General features: G+C 33.0%; 3 protein-coding genes across 3 annotated transcripts; 2 read left to right on the forward strand and 1 right to left on the reverse strand.

Annotated features, from left to right (window-relative positions):
* Positions 1-584: 584 nt before the first annotated feature.
* LOC111011477 (putative protein phosphatase 2C 9) lies at positions 585-6012 on the forward strand. Its single transcript, XM_022285245.2, has 6 exons — positions 585-898; positions 1037-1202; positions 2047-2286; positions 2477-2753; positions 5248-5402; positions 5481-6012. Exons 2-6 carry the CDS (start codon positions 1164-1166, stop codon positions 5619-5621), a joined length of 852 nt encoding a protein of 283 aa, XP_022140937.1. The 5' UTR covers positions 585-898; positions 1037-1163; the 3' UTR covers positions 5622-6012.
* A 2514-nt stretch (positions 6013-8526) lies between these two features.
* On the forward strand, positions 8527-13365 carry LOC111011508 (1,8-cineole synthase). Its single transcript, XM_022285296.2, has 2 exons — positions 8527-9499; positions 12794-13365. Exons 1-2 carry the CDS (start codon positions 8668-8670, stop codon positions 13144-13146), a joined length of 1185 nt encoding a protein of 394 aa, XP_022140988.2. The 5' UTR covers positions 8527-8667; the 3' UTR covers positions 13147-13365.
* A 355-nt stretch (positions 13366-13720) lies between these two features.
* Positions 13721-17961, reverse strand: LOC111011506 (ribonuclease 2). Its single transcript, XM_088118604.1, has 7 exons — positions 17725-17961; positions 17503-17534; positions 16561-16640; positions 15297-16335; positions 14208-14369; positions 14051-14123; positions 13721-13924 (listed from the first exon to the last, which is right to left on the reverse strand). The coding sequence occupies exons 1-4, from the start codon at positions 17919-17921 to the stop codon at positions 16162-16164; spliced, it is 483 nt and encodes a 160-aa protein (XP_087974730.1). The 5' UTR covers positions 17922-17961; the 3' UTR covers positions 13721-13924; positions 14051-14123; positions 14208-14369; positions 15297-16161.
* Between the last annotated feature and the right edge of the window lie 1597 nt (positions 17962-19558).

Here is a 19558-nt window from a genome sequence, read left to right on the forward strand (position 1 = left end):
GAGGTAAAAAATTTGTACCAAACATATTTTGGTTATGTTATATGTACATCCTAAAAGAAATTGACTCAGTTAATTAAGTAGGACCAATATTTGCATGTGGGTCAACGGGTAAATGTCTTATTTCTCTCTTATTATATTATTGTTATTTAATTTAGATTTTCCAATTAAAAAACTAGAAACTAAAAAATCAAATTAATACCTTTTCAGGAGAACATGCACCCAATCCTATAATTTCCTTGAAATTTCAAACAAAATAATTCGAAAATTAGAATTAGGGACATTATTTAATTTTTATTAAGTTAAAATATGTTTACTTATTAAACATGAGCATAATTCAATTAATCAAAATATTTAAACTAAGTTAAAAACTTATAATCCTTCACCTTTGGTTGAAGTTATAAAAAAAAAACTATAAAATTTCAGAGCATTTCATTGACGAGACCTAAGTTTTTTCCTTTTACCAAGAAAAAAAGAAAACCGAATGATGAAGACGAAGGAAAGGAAGCAAAAGGAAAGCAGAAAGAGGGCCACACTGTCAGTAAACAACTAACAATCGGGTGGAGAAAAAAGAGAAAAAAAAATGGAAAAGGAGCGCTAAAAATCAAAGTCAATAAGGAAAAGCTCTGCCCCATTCTCGGTTACTGCTTCCATTTTTCCTCTTCTATTTTTGCTATTTCTTTGCCCTCCGCGTGGACTTACCCCAACTCAACTACAACGGTTACACAAAACTCCATTGATTCCTTCTTCATTACACCCTTTCCCTCTTTTTGGTCTTCTTCTTCATAAAACAGTGATTGTTTCCAAGTCATATCTTTCCAGGACTGAATAATCAATAATTCGCCTTCTGGGGTGGTTGTCTTTTCTCGTTTTCTTCGAAATTCCGACGACTTCTGGATCGGTAAGCCGAATTCCGGACTGCCCTTTTGGTATTTTATATTGTTTTTTATGATTCCTTGACTTTTTGGCGCTATTGGGGTGTTTCTGATCGTGGGTTTATGGCGTTTGGTTGATCGGAATTCGTTTTCCGAACTTGCAGCTTGTGGGGGCCCTGTGGTTTTTCCCTCTTCTTGTGGGGGTTTCTGAGAAAATTAGGAATTTTCTCTTCTTTTGAGGTGGATGATTGTTGAACGGGGAAAGAAGGCGAAGTGGGAAGAATAAATTGTATGGATAACTTATGCTGCTTCAATTCTGTCTATTCTCAGGTAGTGATATCTTCTTCTTTGAGTACTTTTACGTTTAATTCCTAATTTATACGTGTTGACTTCTGTAGAACTCTGTGAGATGGTAATTTCTGAGCTTCTGATGAGTTGTATGATCTGTCTTTGAGCATACCATTGTTGAGGTCCAAATCGTGATTTTAAATGTCTTTTATACCAATTAATCATGATCGGGACTTGTTCTGGATTTTTTTTAATTGAAGTTGATTTTTGTTAACTTTAAAAGTACCTCCTGGTTTAAGTTTGCCTTAACATGGTAAATAACTTTATGGTTTTGGATTTAGAACTAGTCGATTTTTGGTTTATGCAAGTTTTGACTCTGAATTTAGCGAGACTGACAACATTGGTTATCTTCTTCCAATATTATTTTGAAGAATTGTCAATTTATCTTTGTTCCTCGAAGTTCAAAGTTGGCGATACTTGTACTTTGTTCATTTAAGATTTTGCAATTTGATTAGACCAAAAAAGGTTATAAACTTTCTGTATTGCTAGTTTATCGTTATTTATGTGAGGTATTTGCCTCAATGGTGATATCCACAGTCTGAAAGTCAGTGACTCTGGAATTTTCTTTATCGTGAAGATAGTTTTTGACTCGGGCTCATTTACTTGTTTCGTTCTCTTTTTAGGCATGTAATCTTGAGTGCTTACTTGAAAGGAACTTTGTTTTATCTTTTGAATGTGGAGAAAGATGGGAAAATTTCCCTAGAAATTTTGCAATTACGAGTAAAATCCTAGTTTTGCGAATTTCTGCTAGGCATATTCATTTTGATATTATTAATTATTAACTATGGAACATTTATTTGGAATTGGGATTCTCCTTTGCCTTTAGTTTGTAGGAGGACGTTCGTCATGTAGCTCCGGGAAGGGCAGGGGCAATCAATGCCCTGCCAGGTATGGATTCAGCCTAGTGAAAGGTAAAGCAAATCATCCCATGGAAGATTATCATGTTGCTAAATTTATCACAGTACATGGCCGTGAACTCGGCCTTTTTGCTATTTATGATGGACATCTGGGAGACAGCGTACCGGCCTATCTACAAAAGCATCTGTTTCCTAATATACTGAAGGATGTAAGTTATTCACCAGATGCAATAATTGTTTCATTGTGATTTCAATATATTATCAGTTATCAACACTGGCGAAACTTGTTCGAGAATTATAGTAATGCATTCAAAAGTTAGGATGTTCTTTTATCCTCATGATGGCTAGTTAGAAAGGTGTATGCTAACATCTTGGAACGATATCTTGTGACTGCTCCAGGAGGAATTTTGGTCGAATCCCCGTAGCTCTATCTTTAAGGCTTATGAGAAAACAGACCAAGCAATACTCTCACACAGTCCTGACTTGGGAAGAGGTGGATCCACTGCTGTCACAGCAATTTTGATAAACGGCCAGAAATTATGGGTGGCTAATGTTGGAGATTCACGGGCAGTCCTTTCAAAAAAAGGGCAGGAATTACAAATGTCTATTGATCACGAACCAAACACTGAGCGAGGAAGTATCGAGGACAGAGGTGGCTTTGTCTCTAACATGCCAGGTCTGGTAATGCATTTAATGTATCCTCATGATTGCTCATAGATGCATGAATGCTAATAAAAATTCGAAGACTCTACAGGTCTATATGAATTATATCATTAACAGGCATTTTAGGTTATAGGTTCGTCCTCTGCTTGGGAAATTAAATATCTTATGAATTTGGTGATGGTCCTGTAAGATAGATAATCTGCAGAAAGTGGTCCAGACACTCATAAAGAAACCATTAATGGGGATTAATCTTTGCTGGATATCATCTCAAACTGCTTTGGAATTAAGTGTTGCTTATTTTTAATTTTTAGAGAGTGAGTTCCTACTGCAAACATTGTTTGCAGATTAGAGGATGGACATTTAGAATTTCTTGTAAATTCTCTAGAGCATGTGATATTTTAATTAGATTAATTCTTTCCATTACTTTCAGCCTATATATGAAATTTTGGTCCTTTATGTGAGAAGGTGGGGGTAGCTTGTTTACTTTTTTCGAATCACCTGGGAAATACGTAGAGGTTGGGATGTCAAAAAGATATTTTTTGTTGTGGTTCACTGGTATTTACTATTATTCTGGCTAAGTAAAGAACAAACTTTTTCTTGGATGATGCCCAATACTTCAACCAAATTCTGCTTTGATGGTGAGAAATGTCTTCTTATTGAATCATTACATTCTTTTCAAGTGTACTCAAAATAGAAGTTCCTATTTCAATTAAAGTTTAGGAAGTTTATGCAGCAGCCCCTGCCCTGCCCACCACCACCAACCCAGAAAACTATGGATCGGTGGATACGAGTCCTATATTTTCCTCCTCACTCTCTTTTAACATATTATGCAAAGAGAAGAGGCCATATTCTGTTTCTGCAAGTTTATGATGTTGCCAAGTACCACCAGTGGCTTAAAAATTAGTGGCATTCTGTACGAACTGAAGAATGAGATCTTTGGATGGGCGGGGGCTCTATTGAGCCTAGGCAATGCAACTATTTGGGCAAGTTGCGGCAACTCCATTGATAGTCATAGCGCTGAAGTCATGCTTTTGAAGTTATAGGACGTTGGAATGATATTTGTGGGCTTAAATGTTGAGAATATGAGTAGAGAAGATGTCTATTTTGAGATAAAAGAATAATAAAAAACTTAAGAATTTCTTTTCATCTCTCTAGATTGGAAGAACATAGCAGGAGTTTTACCAGAAAATTAGAGCAATGCACATGGTTCCATTTCCTTGTTTCTTGAATTTATAAAAATTTTCTATGATGGAGGTTATACACGAGGAGAAATGGTAAGCTTCAGAACTCCTATAATGGTATAGTACCCTGTGAATTTTTCAGAACATGAGAAGCATGGACGACACGAGATAGGAAATGGACAAGGTGATCCACCATTTTGTCACGGAAACAGCAAGGACACATTGAACAAGATTTTACTTGGCTAAGACATGTCTGAGATTTAGAGAAGTAAAAAAATTGGACACCCTAAATCACTGTTTAGAGTGAGTCTGACACTGACTTTTTGTTTGAAATAAAGTGTTCATGCTTCCTAGCTAGAAACTAACCCAACTATTTGCAAAGAGCGAAAAGATACAGATGACTTATATCTCAATTAAATGAATATCTTTGTGCTGAGTGAGGACATTTGAAGGTGAAAATGGCTATTGTCAAATCATCATTGCCTTCAATATTTTTCGATTATAGGAGATGATACTTATGATTAATGATCAGTCAATGTTCAATATGTCCTATAGTTGTAAAAATGTTGAGGTGTATTAATTGGCTGTGAGAACAAAAACTTAAAAGACATTGAGCATTAAATTATTTTGAAGGTAGCAGATATCAGGCTGCAAAACTTGTCCTTCCCCGTGCTATTTTGTCTGTGAAATTAAAATTGTCACAATTGGAAATGAGAAATGAGAGAAGAGACACCATATGCCAACTTATTGACATAGAAAATCTTGAGTGGTCTCGTAGAATGAACATATGCCTTTGGTTCCTAGATCAGGGTATCGCTTTGGGAGTGTTCGGTAACTAGAAATCTTGAGAGGTCTCTTTTGCATATGTTTTCAATAACAAATGTTTTCTAAGATGAGTAAGAGAAACAAGTAATACAGGTTTATAAAAGAACAGAAACAAGAAATGAGAACATTAGCGGACGACCTCTAACTAACTACCTCTAACTAACTGGATAAATTTTTTTTTTGACACTATAAGGCATAGGGGAAAAAGGTTTAGCGTCGTAGTTGTTCAGTAGACAATGCTGCCACATCTTTTTCTATTCATATTCTTGTTGACATGTGAACTTCTACTCATAATTTCTTATACTAAAATCAAAGTCTCCACCTGAAAAAAGGAAAAAATATCTACTCAGATTTTGTTCTAAGACATATTGTGGTGAAGAGCCACGTCTATTCTATAAATCGTCTGACACTTGAGGGTGAACGGTTAAAGATATCATACAGTCTGAGCTTGCTATGCTTTGACTTGATAGTACTTCGATTATTTTTTTTTTGTCATATTAGGAGATGTTGCAAGAGTGAATGGGCAGCTTGCAGTTTCTCGAGCGTTTGGCGACAAGAACCTCAAAACACACTTGCGATCTGATCCCGACATAAAGAATGCTGATATCGACTCTGACACCGAGCTTCTTATCCTAGCAAGTGATGGTCTATGGAAGGTGATTTCTTCCCATCAACTGCAACAAGTGTCCGTTTTGAATGATTCGTTTGTTCTTATATTTTTATGAAAAGTTCAGGTCATGACGAACCAAGAAGCGGTGGATATAGCGAGAAGGACCAAGGATCCCCAGAGAGCAGCAAAGCAATTAGCAACAGAGGCACTGAAAAGGGAAAGCAAAGACGACATATCGATCATCGTAGTTCGTTTCAAAGGGTAAAAAGGTCGAGTTGAGCTAAATATTTGTTACCATTACTCATGTATTCTGGGCGTTTAAAATCCATGGCATGCAACTCTAAAATCTTTATGCCAACCCCAGTACGAAAAATCTAAAGAAAACGCATAAGTTTCGATATCCCGAATCTCCCTTCGCAACGGAAAAAAGGCATCTCTGTAGTATATTATGATGTTCTGGTGAAGTTTGATCTTCTTTTTGATCTGTAGATCCATGTATACCTTCATTTTTCTGTAACTTTTTGTGAACTTGTGAAACAGTTTGGAACTATAGGTTTGGCCTTTGATCTCCTTGGAACACCTGCATGAGATGTATGCGACTATTGTAGTAGATTGATAAGCCTTTTGGTTGATATATCCATATCCTTTAAAATAAATCATTTCTATGGTAAAATTGTACTTTGATTTCCCGGATGGCGTTTCCTGTAATTGTGCACTCCATTGACTCCTGAAATATAGAGGATTTTTTTTTTTTTTTTTTTTTTATCAATAGCCACATAAACACATATTACATTTTTGTCCTTGTTGATTGAGAGTGACTCATCAAGAGCAATAATTCATCTCAGAAGCGTGTGGAGATTACTTATCTTGATATGTCTTTTTTGTAAAATAGTACAAGGATCAAAATTTATCGTACGTCGTAAAATTAATTTAATCAAATTGGGTTTCATCCATTTTAAAAATAAAGAATAAAGATAGACTTTAATATATAGCTCAACTGGTTAAGAGTTGAGACATCTATGAGTTTTTATTCCTGCCTCCATTTGTTGTTCTAGTTAAAATACCGTAACTTTGAATGTTATAATAATTTTAAGAAAATAGATGTTAGCCTTTTCTTTGAAGTCTTTTATCCTTTAAGTTGAGATTTTATTAAAACATTAGGTTTCAGATAGAGAGGAAGTGACTCGAACCTATAACTAAATAAAAAGAAGAGGCATTGATGATAACATGTTTCACTTTTTTTTTTTGATAAAAGAAACTTTCGTTAAGAGGAAAGTGCCACGGGGCGACATATGAAGAACTTTCTCCTTCAACATCTCCCAAAAGCTAAAGGGGAAAGTGAGAACATGTTTCACATTTAATTTAATGTAAAATATGCATGATTTATATTAATACTTTGGATTTCACCATAGACTTTTAAAGAATATTTTTGACTTGTTCTTTTCTAAAAATAAGTAGATTGCTATACGTCAATTAAAAAGTCGTGAGTTTGAATCGCTATCATCATATATTGTACTAAAAAAAATATTAAATAACTTCAAACAAACTAAGATCTATTTGTTGGCTTTTTCTTATGGAATAGGTAACAACTTCTCAATAATTTTGAAATCTAATCGATTTTACTATATGAAAGTTTATAGTTTATTCTTATTTCATTTTGATCCTAAAGAGCAACTGGTTTCACATCAAAAAGGTATAAGAAAGGGGCGTGTTCGAAGTACTATAAAGGGATTCATGCGTGATTGTTTTAATCATCTCAATTGAAACACTTAAACATGATATACTAGCTTTAGTTAATTGAGTGATATTTGCTAGGAGAGAGTGTTTGTGTAGTTATAATCGGGAGAGAGAAATCTGTGTGATTGTACCAATTTTTCACATAGTGTATTTTTCTTTATGGACCGTAGTTTTTTCTCTAGTTTGAAATTTTCCACAGTAAACTTTGTATTTTCTTTAAAGTATTAATTTTTGAATGTTAGATACTAAGCAGAAACCTATCCTCAAACTTAAAACTAAAAATGGAGTTTTATTCTTATTTATTATATATAAATATATATATTGATAAAACTAGATTTGGTAATTGATGCTTTAAATATTGGACACGTTTTCCAAACACCAACAATATTTAATTACCTAATTGATTAAATATTCTCAAAACTTCTTAGATGTTATATGATCAATGCAAGATTGAATTTAAAATACAAATTTATTATTATTTTTTTTATCACAACTAAATTTATTTATTATTATCATTGTTATGTGCTACTTTATTATTAAATATTGTCCAATCATCCATCTTTCTTTTTCCTTTTTAATATAAAGAATCATCACACTTTTTTTCCCTTCTTCTTCTTCCCTTTTTTAGTTAATTTTTACTATATTTTTATATACACAACTCTCAATAATAAAATAATAAATCAAATCAAACGAAACCAACTCATTACTTTGTAACTTCTAAAAGGCGTGGAAATATAACTTTTAACGGGGTCCAGTTGACTCGGTCTGATCGGATGGTTTGATTGACTTTTATCTAACAAGATGGTTTGACTCGAACGATTCGACCCATGTCACTTTATAGACTTCATTTCAACTAAATCTAATACAGTTATTTCACGTATAATAAAATTAATACTATTTCTAGAATAAACTAGAAAAATTATTGAAGGCGTGTTTGGTTGGCAATTCGTTATGTTTATTATTTTCAGTGGATGTAACAGAGGTGCTTTTGACCGCATTTGGAGATTTGTTTTTCAGATTTTGAATTTGAAAATTTAAAATACATAATTACATTACAAAAGATAAAAATTTTGATAAATATATTATTTCATGTTATAAACTCATTTTATTTTTGTTAAAATTAAAACAAGTAGAATGTAATATATTATAAATCATGCAACATTATGAAAGGATAATTATACAAGATTTATAACAAAAATGTTAATACATTAATTAATATTATTTAGTTGATAAGTTCTCCTTAACAAAAATATATGGGATCAAAATAAAAACAAATATTTTTTTTAACAACAAATGGAGGTGGAAAAATTCCAACTTACGAACTATTATAGAAAAAAACATGTATCAATTGCTGCGTAAAACTACTTATTTGAGAACAAATTAAATTGCTGTTTAATAAAATTTCTTTATATTAATATTAAATGATGAAACTTTTAAAAAAGGCGTTACGAAAAAACAGAGGAAGTCTCTGTTCTATTTCTATGGTTCCCCTCTCGTCTTCCGCTCCATCAGAATATATATAGAAGCAATCCCGTCCCCTCGCCGGACCTTCGCCGGTACTTCGCCGGACTGCCATGACTATGGCCGAACCCTCTCCGGCCACCATGGCTCCGCTGCTTCTGCGGAACCTCATCACCTCCCTCTTCATCTTCGCCGACAAATCCCTCCTCAATCTGGCCAAGAAATACAAGCTCCTCGATCTCATCCACTGCCTCGCCGTCTCCTCCTTCCTATTCTTCCTGCGTTTGCTTCCTTCTCTTTTCCCTTCCATCGATTCGGTTTCCGATGATCGTTCCCCTCTAAAACCCCCAAAAAATGCGACCTACGCTGCGCCGTACAGCGGGAGCCGCGATTTAGGTATTTCTCGTGCCCTAACGCAGTTGCTCTCGATTATTAATCATGTTCCCGTCAGTTCTCGCAAGTACGAAGTTGTGCGATCGTTGGCGGAGAAGCTGATCGACGAAAATCACAGGGAAGGAATTGAGGAGTTGCGCGAGGTGAACCGTGCGGTTCTCTCCGCGGCTTTCGATGGGACTATTAACCAAATCGAAGCTGCGATGGTCGACCGAGGGTTTCGTCAAGTCGTCGACGACGACGACGACGGCGGCGGCGGCGGCGGCGGCGGGGGGTCCGGACCGGTCGATTTCCGGTTGTCTAGGGTTGTGAGGGCGGTTCGGTCGTTTGGAGACTCGGCGCGAAGCCGGTTCGGGAGGACGAAGGAGGGCGGGAATCACGGCGGAGGCTCGGCGGAGAAGCTGGCGGCGGAGGCGCTGTGGTTGGCTCAGAAAATGGCGAGTTGTGGTTGCGGCAATGACGCGTGTACGCGGTTGGCCTCGGCGGCTCAGTTGGGCAGGCTCGCTCTCTCGGCGGAGCCGCGGCTGCAGGGCTCTTTGATTAAAGTCGCAGGTACGAATTACGATTTTTTTTCTTTCTTTTTATTTTTTATGGCTCGTAAATTTAGTTGCATATCATAATATTATTTCAATTTTTGATCTCTCGAGTTAATAAGTGTTATAAAATTTGTTTCTTTTTATATAATTTATTTTATACACGTGAAGATTGAAAAACTTTCGTGAAAATAAATTAATTAGTAGGACTGCACACGTAGGGGTATCAAAGTTAGTGGGGTGTGTGTGTATTTATTTTAATGTATTTACCAAAAATAACTTGTCCTAAAATCGTGGACGATTTACTAGCAAAATTGTATTTTTGGAAAAAGTTTGACTCAAAGTTTTTTAGAGAATTTATTCTAATTTAGAATGAATTTGAAACCAACTAGGAGAGAAATGTATTTAAACTCCATCATAGCTATCTATTTTAAAAATTAATTCCTATGTATTTTTCGACATCAAATGTTATAGGATCAGACAGCTCTCCTGAGTAGAGGGGTGAGTAAGTCGGGACGCTCATGGATTTTTTTGAAATCATTTTAATTTGAAAATAACAACATTATATTTGAAAAAAAAAACTTTTCCTTGGACTAGGCTCACTAGTCACTGGAGTGTTTGGCTTGGCGATCTCTAAACCCTTCTAAGAAGGTACATCCTCCACATTGAATTCTTGGAGATATTTAACCATATGTTACGTTTGTGTAAGTTGGGATAAAAAAGACAATGACACATAGGGCCATTGGTTCATTGGTTTGGTAGGCATGAATTTTACTTTTCTAGTCTTATATTTCTGATTCTAAATTACTCGTTTGTCTGTTGGTTTTTTTCTTAATATAATATAAGTCAGTGTTTAGTATCACCTACTACATATATGGTTACAACATATATGGTTGTTAAGAAAAAAACTCATAGAATATCAAATCTCAGTAAGTCTATGATTTGAATCCATTTCTTAAATGCTTTATTTTTTTCATTGACTTGGAGTGTTAAAGTCAAGGATGCTTTACTAGTTTGGTAAAATATCGAAGGGGTAAAACAATAAAATTAATATTAATTTTTGAAATTCATCCCTATACACTAACTTTTAAAAATTCCAAACCTTAGACTGTGCCTAGTTGAGGGTTTTCAAACTTATTCTTGTATTCAATCTAAACACAAAATAAATCCAATTTAGATTTTATAACCCATTCCAAATACTAACACAAATTCATGCTTCCCAAATGCTTCATAGATTTTGACTTTTCAATCTTAAACCAAATGCTCCAAAGTCGAAATGATATCCTCAAATATCACATCCAATTATTAAATTTTAAGTTTCTAGTTATGGATTTGTGACATGAATCCAGCTGAAACCTAAAAGCTGCAATGCGACTTTTCAAATTGAGAAAAATATAGGTCTTTATTGGTAGTAGAAGGATTGAGTTATAATGATTTAGGGTTTTTATCTTAACACATATATAGTATAGGGTAGTTTTTGGCAGTGGCCATTTACTTTATAGCATTTTTCTAATCCCAATGAATTCTTCTCTTCTGTTGGTAATTATTTTTTTCCATATGAATAATCCATGAAAGATTTATGAACTTTCCAATTTTCCAATTTTTTTGTTTTTGTTGAATTTCAACCTTTTCTATTACTGAAATGGGTATTTAAAACCTTTTGTTAAATAAATCGAAATTCCACTTTCCTTTTAAGTTAAAAAAATAATTACAAATTAATTATTTAAATTTAGAATTTTTATTTGAGGCTGCAAATAGCCATGAACCCCAGCCGCCCTCTCTTTGTCTGCAAGTGTGTATTGAAGTTATTGTCGCGACTCCATGAGAAGTTATTTAATAGACTAATTCTTCCATGCGTTGCGTTAGGTTTGGCATTACCAAGTCAAATCTACAACTTTTTCACTACTTCTATCTTCTATTTGTCTCTTGTCACTGTGTTTTACTGTATTTACTTGTCTCGTAGTTGGAGTGTTTTTTTCAATTTAATCTCTATTTTAAAAAGTTTCAATTTAGTTTTTTTTTTTATATTTTAATAGTTTTTAATTATAATTTTCCTGTTATGTTAAAGTTGATTGATGATAAACTTACATGGTATATTGCTTGGTGAGTCGACATAAATTTAAAGGAGAAACAAGGCTAATTAAGAGAGAGAAATTTCTAACTTCTTTTCTGAATTTTTTTAGAAGTGGACAGAAATTTCACTTTTTTTCTCCAAGGTGGCCTTATTTTTCTTCCAGGTCTTTCTCAATCACCAAGTAGAATGTTACTTCACCCAAAAAAAAAAAGGTAGTATGTTACTTAAGGTTAATCAACTAATTTTAACATGCACGGATTGGAAGAATATAACTGAAAATGTTCAAACCTAAGGAGCTTCATTGAAACCTTTTAGATAATAAAGATCAAATTGAAAAAATACTCAAATATTACAGACTAAAATACATATTTACCCTAGCCTTAATCAGCCTTAATTTGTGTAACCTAAAGTTGAAAACTTTTGATGGATTCATGAAAACAAGGAAAATGTTTCCCATGTCACTAGCAGCTAGTGTTTCCCACTTCTTGTATATACATATATGTATATGTATATATATGTATTTGTGTATATATTTCTTTTTTCCGGTTTCTGGGGATTAGGGTAAAAGTGGAGTGCGAGATTGAAATCGTAGGGATGCTAAATCAATTGTATTTTAACTATTGAGCCAATTTGATATATATATGATTTGTTTATTTATTACACTGTTTTGGTCCAATTGTCATTTATTTGATGAGTAAAAGACAGAAATGGAATCAGTTCTTGATTGATTCTCTTAGCATCAAAGTCCAAAGGAAATCAATTTGATATCTCTGTAATGATATAATATGAAGCTGACACTAAGGAAAGATTGAAGAAAATGGTTTAGGCTTTTTTTTACTTTGAAATTAATTATTTATTCTTGTAACTTCCATATGTGACTTGTTTTAGTGTTTCCTTGTTGAATTTTCGTATTGTATTTTACTGAACTTTTAGGTAAACTATTTCTGAATACAAATTTAAATTTAATGTGACATTGTGCAATAGTTTTCTTAAATTTAATAGGGAGATTTAAATACGAGAATTAAAATGCATTTTTATATAAAGTTTAGGACTAAGAGAAAATATTTGGGAGTAAGAGAATCGATATGAAACAAGTATATATGAAAGTTTAAAGTTCTGCAAGGTTCAAAACTAGACTGAATGCCAGTTATTTTCAATTCAGGAAACAAGGTAGAACAAAATGGAGAAAGGTCTAGTTTTTCATATCTAACAAATCGTAGTTATGATTCAATGGTGTAGCATTCTTGTTGAAGCAATCGAGCGAAATGGAAAAGGATGAAGATGGAGAAGAAAGTGAGAACCAGCAGCATAAGCAAACCAAGTTGAGGATGCTCATTTCATGGCTTCCATTGCTATGCAGAGGCAGCAACGGCACCGATGCTCCGGTCCTGAGCCTCGGGGAACGGTGTGAGGTGGAGTTGGTGTTGGAGGAGATGATAGGGACACTGCAACAAGACGAACAAGAGCAGGTTTTGGCTCTGTGGCTCCATCATTTCACTTACTCCTCCTCCTCCGACTGGCCGAACCTCCACGCCTCGTATGCGCGGTGGTATGGCGCCTCCCGTAAGCTCTTGATCCACCAGGATCATTAATAGTGTAACTTAAAAACAATAACCTTGTTAGAAATATGCTGTTAATTAACACCATACACTATTAGAAGTTCAAAATATTGTAATCATTTTTCTGTTGCTATTTGAAAGCCCTATTGTATTCTACTTGTTGGTAAATGTGGGAAATGTGAAGGTTGGAAATAGTGAGTTTTATTGTATAAAAGAATTCTCACTCAATGATTATTAGTCAAATTGATTTTAGCTGTTCTTGTGGCTTTTATATATATATATATATATATATATATATTATTTTATTAGAGAGAATGCATTTGTTATCTTTTTTTTAAGTAGCGGTAGGAAATTCAAATTCATAATTTCTTGGTTAGAGATAACTAGAGCTAAGCTAACGTTGACAAACCACATTTCAAAACACAACATACACGATCTAGTTTGTATATATCTTCTCTCCTCTTTTTTATTTTCTTTCTTTTGCTGCATCTGTAAAGAAGAGCACCATGACCATCTATAGTTAGTTATCTATACACAGTCGAGAAAGCTTTGAATTTAAAAAAAAAACCTTGAATTTTGCTAATATGCAAGAAATTAAAGAAAGATATTTGATTAAACCAACCTTTATTTATTATACCACCACTCCTTTTTACTTAGAAAGTATCAAATTTTCATGGTGGGAATTACAAAGCACTTGAGAGAGGGAAATTAATAAAGGATAATTTCCATTAACTTGTTGGTCCATAAAAAGTTTAGATAACTACTTGAGCAATTTTAGCCATCCTTGGAATTGCTCCCTCACCCACAGGCTCTGCATTATAACATATCACACAGTTATATAATGTCAAAACTATATATTAATCACACAAGATTAAACATACCTTATATTAACCATTAATTTCTCGAGTGATTCGAAGAAGAAGAAAAAGGAACTTACCGAAATCGGGCACGTCTGTTGGGAGCAGCCTAACAAATGTGGGGCATGATAGTGAAAACGCGCAATTACGTGGCTGCAACGAGTAAAGATTTACGACGTTTGTCAATTGGTCACATGCATTATATATTAATTATGAATATTTTTGATATAACCATACATTAAAATCTTTGTCAAAGCATAGCCAGATTTCCTTGACAACTCCATCTTCAGCACATGTAATCTTTGGCATTGCATGGAAAGCCCTTCGAAGTTCATCCAAGATGTACATAATAGGATATGGAGCAACAGAAGCTACAATTCCAGCATCATTCAAAACTTTCTGATGGGTAACAAATAACAAAGCTTTTATAAATGTTATGCACCAAAGTTTCAACCTATCTCAAATAGAGAGGAAAAGAAAAAGGAAAAAATTACGTGTTCATATGTACATGCTTAATTGTTAGCGCCAGCCACCGGCCACCGTTACATTTTTTATTTTTGACCAGTAGGAAAGAAAAATACTTACAAGACCATAACAAAAAAAAAAAAAACTGTAAAATTTTTAGTAGTGAATAGCAAGAAGGACGAATACTGATAATATTATTGAGAAAAAACATCTATTAAATAATAGAGGAGAAGGTATCTTAGGTGTTTATAAGTAGGCGTCTCCCTACCTACCTGTACTGAAAAAATGGCAACTATTTAATCAATTTTATATACTTCCCTTTATGCATTTGTGAGATAATAAATAATTAAATTGGCAATATAATAAATTCTTTTTTAATTTATAAAATTTATTTTAATATTTATTCAAATTAAGTTTTTGTTTTAGTATTAGAATTTTTAAAGATTATAAATTTTGTTGTATCATCTTATGTTTTAAAAGAATATATTGTATTGGGTTACTTTTTGAAAATTACATTTATATTTCTTTACTATATTAATATAAAGAAAAAGAAAATTCATCAGAAAAATAGAAATGACAATAAATAACCCTACTAAAAACTAATCAATTATATATAATTATATGTATTTATGTATGTATATGATTATTCAATATATATTATTATGTTTATTATATTGGATCTTGTCTTTATGCAAGTTCAATAGACCAATCAAAATAGGATCTGGATCGATCCATTTTAAAAAACAAAATTCATATTCAATCCAATTTATAGAAGGATCGGTCTGGATGGGTGTGATGATCGAGGATGAAGCGACACACCAAATAGTCTATTGAATAGAGAGCGGTTTTATAAAAGCTTACGGTGACATCGTATTTGGTGTAAAGGGTGGTGGCTTTGGTGAAGTACTCATATTGACCCTTGATTATCGGAGCTGCGCAGGTTCCATGCTTCTCTGCACAAACAATTGGAAAGCAAATTTTGAAAACCTTTTTTTCAAAATATAAACAATAATATATAAAATAAAAGAAAATACAATGATAGTAATAATAATAAATTTATTTTTATTATTAGAAGCTGTGATGGAAATAAATAATGATAATATTAGGTAGAAAAGAGAAAAGAGATGATTAATTGTTATAAAAAGGAAAAATATATGTCCCAAGATTTGAATCGAGTATGGAAAGGTTAGCAAAGTAGTAATACACCCACTATACCACTAAGAGAATTTTTACATTTAAACTACTGAATATATATATATTCAGAAATCAACATCGGACCGTCCGGATATTGTCTCTTGAAGAGACGACCATGTGAGATGGTCGTCTCTTTCTCTTCAAAAGACGACCACACTCCCGTTAAAAAAAATTGACGTGGCACCATCTAGCGCCACGTTAGATGGTGACGACGATCATGTAGGCAGGAAAACATGCAAATCCCATTTTTTTTAAAACATCAATAGTTTTGGAATAAGTTTCCAAAGTTGCATTTTTTACATTTTTTTTCTGATAAACTGCATTATTTTAAAAATAAATTTAATTAAAAACAATATTAAAAAAAATCCATAAAAAAGGAAGTGGAATTTGAAAAGACATTATAGGTAGAGATGAAAGGAGAAAGAATAATTACCATACTGCAGCCAATGGTAAGATGCCAAGTGGTCACATTACATCATCAAATAACGCAAAAAAACACAGAAAATAAATTTGATTAGTGTCAAATATAAATCTAAAATTTTGATAGATCATCAGCTATAAATAAAATTAAATAAGGAATAATAATAGGAAGAAGAATAACCTGTGCAGCCAAAAATGATGATTTTTCACCATTGCAGGTTGTTTCAGAATCACATCGATAACTTGGCCAAACCTCTGAAAGAATAATCCAATTCAAGGGAGAAATCTACAAGTGCAGTGTGAAGGTTAATCAATATCAGTGAATACTATTGGTTTAAGATGATCACTAAACATATATATAAGGGTTGTGTTTAATAAGTTCCAATGAATCCGCTACAAGAAAACGGAGTTTTAGCGACGTTTTTCTTAACGAGAACATAAAAAAAAAAAAAAAAGACAAGTTAAAGAGAAGATTCTGATAAGAAGTTTGGTAGGAGAATGAGAGAGATACCGCTTTTGGATCGAATCTTTCGTCACTACAACATGAAGGCCATTTTGAGTCTTCGTCGTCGTACTCTGGCCACAGCCCATCTGTAGTGCATGCATACGCCATTGTATTTTATTATAGGTTAAAAGGTTAAAATAGATATTTGGTCCTGTACTTTCGATTTTGGTGAAATAATAATTTAGTCTTTAAACTTTTGTTTATAACGATTGAGTTTCTTATTTTCTAATTAGTATCAATAATTTAGTTCTTTGAGTTTTAAAACGTAATAATTTTAGTTTGTATATAGTTTGAAATTTGTAATAATTTAGTCTCTACTATGAAAAATCTCATCAAAATTAAGTGTCTATTTTTATCATATATAACGACTTAATATTTACAATTTATAAATATATTTGATCCATCATCGGATTATCCATCTATATATATATAATAAACTTAACAAAAATTTTTATGATAGAGAAATTAAATCGTTACAAACTTTTTAAAGTACAAAGACTAAACTGTTACATACTAAATCTCATGAATTACATTGTTACCAATTTAAATTTCAAGGACTAAATTGTAACGCAAACGAAATTTTAGGAACTAAATCGTTACTCCGCTGAAAGTATAGGGACCAAAAGTGTCTTTTAACCTAGGTTAAAATACAATTTAGGTTCTTACACTATAGCTTTGATTTATTTTTGTCCAGGTACTCTTTAAAGGGTTCATTTTGATCATGTATTTTCAGCTTTATTGGTGACTATATTTTTAAAAAGTGACCATTTGATCCTTTAATTTTATTTTTAATCTCATTATTTCTATCCCAATTTCAACGAGAGTTTATATTAAAGTATTTTCATTGTGTGTAGATCAATTTGAGTCAAGATCTTAAAAATATATATAGATCAAAATTGTCACTTTTCTAAAGTAGATGAACTAAAACCAAGATACGAGATGACCTACGGATAGTAAATTGATTGGGAGCATGTGTTCTTCTGCAAACACAGGAAAAAAGGATATGGTTAAATTATATATTAACTCAAAAAAGAGAGAAGTAAATAAGTAATTCACCCATGACTGCCAACATGAGCTCAACTCAGAAATAATTGACACCTATCTATGATTTAGAGGTCATAAGTTCAAATCCCCAACCTTATTTGTTATATTAAAAAAGAGAAAACTAACCCATATCCAGGACAGCAACCGTTGTCGGGGCAACAAGAACTTATGTTTCTGCACGAATTGCCTGGCCATTGTAGAGCCAGCACAAAGTAGTCGAACTCCGCTGCATATGCCGCTGTCTGCAGCTGTGCAACCGCTAAAACGAACACCGCTGCCGCTGCCACCACCGCTGCTTTACCTTTCATGGACAAATAACCCATTTTTTCTTCTCTTTTCTTTTTTCTCTGAGATCTGCCCAGCTTTGGTTTTTCATGCCCCTACTTATACAAGGAGGGTGAGGGGCATTTATGGTAATTCGGCTACTTTCCATGGGCATAATTGTCCTTTTCTTAGGTATGAATTATGATGATTTGAGATGTTTTTAAGAAACGTGGTGGGAATCTGATTGGCTGTACGGAGCTCAAGACTTTAATTGGTTGGTTTTTCTTTTATATACGTTTGTGTTTTAGTCCGTTTGTGTGTATTTCGACTAATATCGTAGAAAAATTATCTGACTCTAATATATTTGGATGTCAAGGAAATACATAGAAAATTAATTTTTAGATAGGTGGCTGTTATAGGATTTTAACCTATAGTTCCCTCTAAATCCTTTTTGATTAATTTGGTGAAATTATAAAAATTTGATAGTGTTTGGGCACAAAAATTCACTCAAACTCGTCATGAATCCCAATGGAAATTGACCTGAAAAAAGAAATGAGTATTCCAATGTTCAATTCAATACTGATTTGAACTATTTCGCTTTCAAATTGACACCAAGATTTACGCATACATGAGAATCAATTTACTATAGGTATTTAGAGGCGGTTAATGGCTAGATTATGCCTGTGATATATCTCATCCAAAAACAGTGGAGTATTATTCAGAGTTGTGGCAAGTGGGCTGTTAGATGCGAGATATGTCCGAACTCACTACCATGGCAAAACTTCTGAAATCAATTTATTCCCTATGGGTGGTCGTCTAATTGAGTTTAGATTTCTTGAGTCGGATTTCGTGTCAGCTTCAACAAGTGAGATGTGGCACAATGTTTTTCGCCCCGTAACATATATCTACGATTTTCGACAATATTTCAATTTGTTCTCATGGTTAAAAGTTTCAATTTAGTTTATAGAGTTTGAGCTCAATTTAAATATCGGTCCTATGATTTGGGTTTAGTTTCAGTTTAGTCTCAATGCTATTAAAAGTTTAATTTAGTTTTATGATTTAGTAAAACTTTACTAATTGTCGTCCTTGCCATTACCATATTGATAATCTTTTTTTTATGTGACAATTTTCTATTTGGATAGCTATGTTATTAGTTGATTGTATTAATTAGGGTTTAAAATTGAGTAGAAAATAAGAAAATTAGATGGACTATTTTGGGAGTGTAAAATACAATTAGGAGTCAGAATTTTGAAATTTAACCCAACTAGGATCAAATTGAAATTAAGGCCGAACCATATAGCAACCAAATTGAAACTGTGCTCAAATTATATAAAGACTAAATTTGTAATTTAATCATAATTTTTAAAATGATTTTTCATAATTTATTTGGCATTTCTATCTTCCTCTTCCTCTCTCTCCATCTCATTGTCATTTTAATAAATTTTTATTAATTTTTAATTTAACATTAATTAAGACTAATCATTATACAGTGAGAACAACCAGAACATAGCACAATAAGTTAAAGCACATGTATCCAAAAATGAGGTTTAATAGTGAATACTATCCATTCTATCTAATTAGGGCTTATGTGGCACATGCTTAATGGTTTTTGGGATTGTCATTTATCTTCTAGTCAATTATTTATTATTATTATTATTTTCTTTTAAAAAACTAAAGTCAATTATTGATGCACAAT

This window comes from Momordica charantia, assembly GCF_013281855.1.
Source record: "Momordica charantia cultivar OHB3-1 chromosome 10 unlocalized genomic scaffold, Mcharantia_2.0 BLBB01000010.1, whole genome shotgun sequence".
NCBI classification, from domain to species: Eukaryota; Viridiplantae; Streptophyta; class Magnoliopsida; order Cucurbitales; family Cucurbitaceae; genus Momordica; species Momordica charantia.

Excerpts from the sequence above, each read along its gene's own strand:
- LOC111011477 (XM_022285245.2), top strand. The coding sequence starts at position 1,164 with ATGGATAACTTATGCTGCTTCAATTCTGTCTATTCTCAG. Across the intron at positions 2,754-5,247 it reads CTTTGTCTCTAACATGCCAG|GAGATGTTGCAAGAGTGAAT; the intron begins GTCTGGTAATGC and ends TTGTCATATTAG. Across the intron at positions 5,403-5,480 it reads CAAGTGATGGTCTATGGAAG|GTCATGACGAACCAAGAAGC; the intron begins GTGATTTCTTCC and ends TGAAAAGTTCAG.
- LOC111011508 (XM_022285296.2), top strand. The coding sequence starts at position 8,668 with ATGACTATGGCCGAACCCTCTCCGGCCACCATGGCTCCGCTGCTTCTG. Across the intron at positions 9,500-12,793 it reads CTCTTTGATTAAAGTCGCAG|CATTCTTGTTGAAGCAATCG; the intron begins GTACGAATTACG and ends TCAATGGTGTAG.
- LOC111011506 (XM_088118604.1), bottom strand. The coding sequence starts at position 17,921 with ATGGGTTATTTGTCCATGAAAGGTAAAGCAGCGGTGGTGGCAGCGGCA. Across the intron at positions 16,641-17,502 it reads TCCCAATCAATTTACTATCC|ATGGGCTGTGGCCAGAGTAC; the intron begins GTAGGTCATCTC and ends CATGCACTACAG. Across the intron at positions 16,336-16,560 it reads AAAGATTCGATCCAAAAGCG|ATTTCTCCCTTGAATTGGAT; the intron begins GTATCTCTCTCA and ends CTGCACTTGTAG.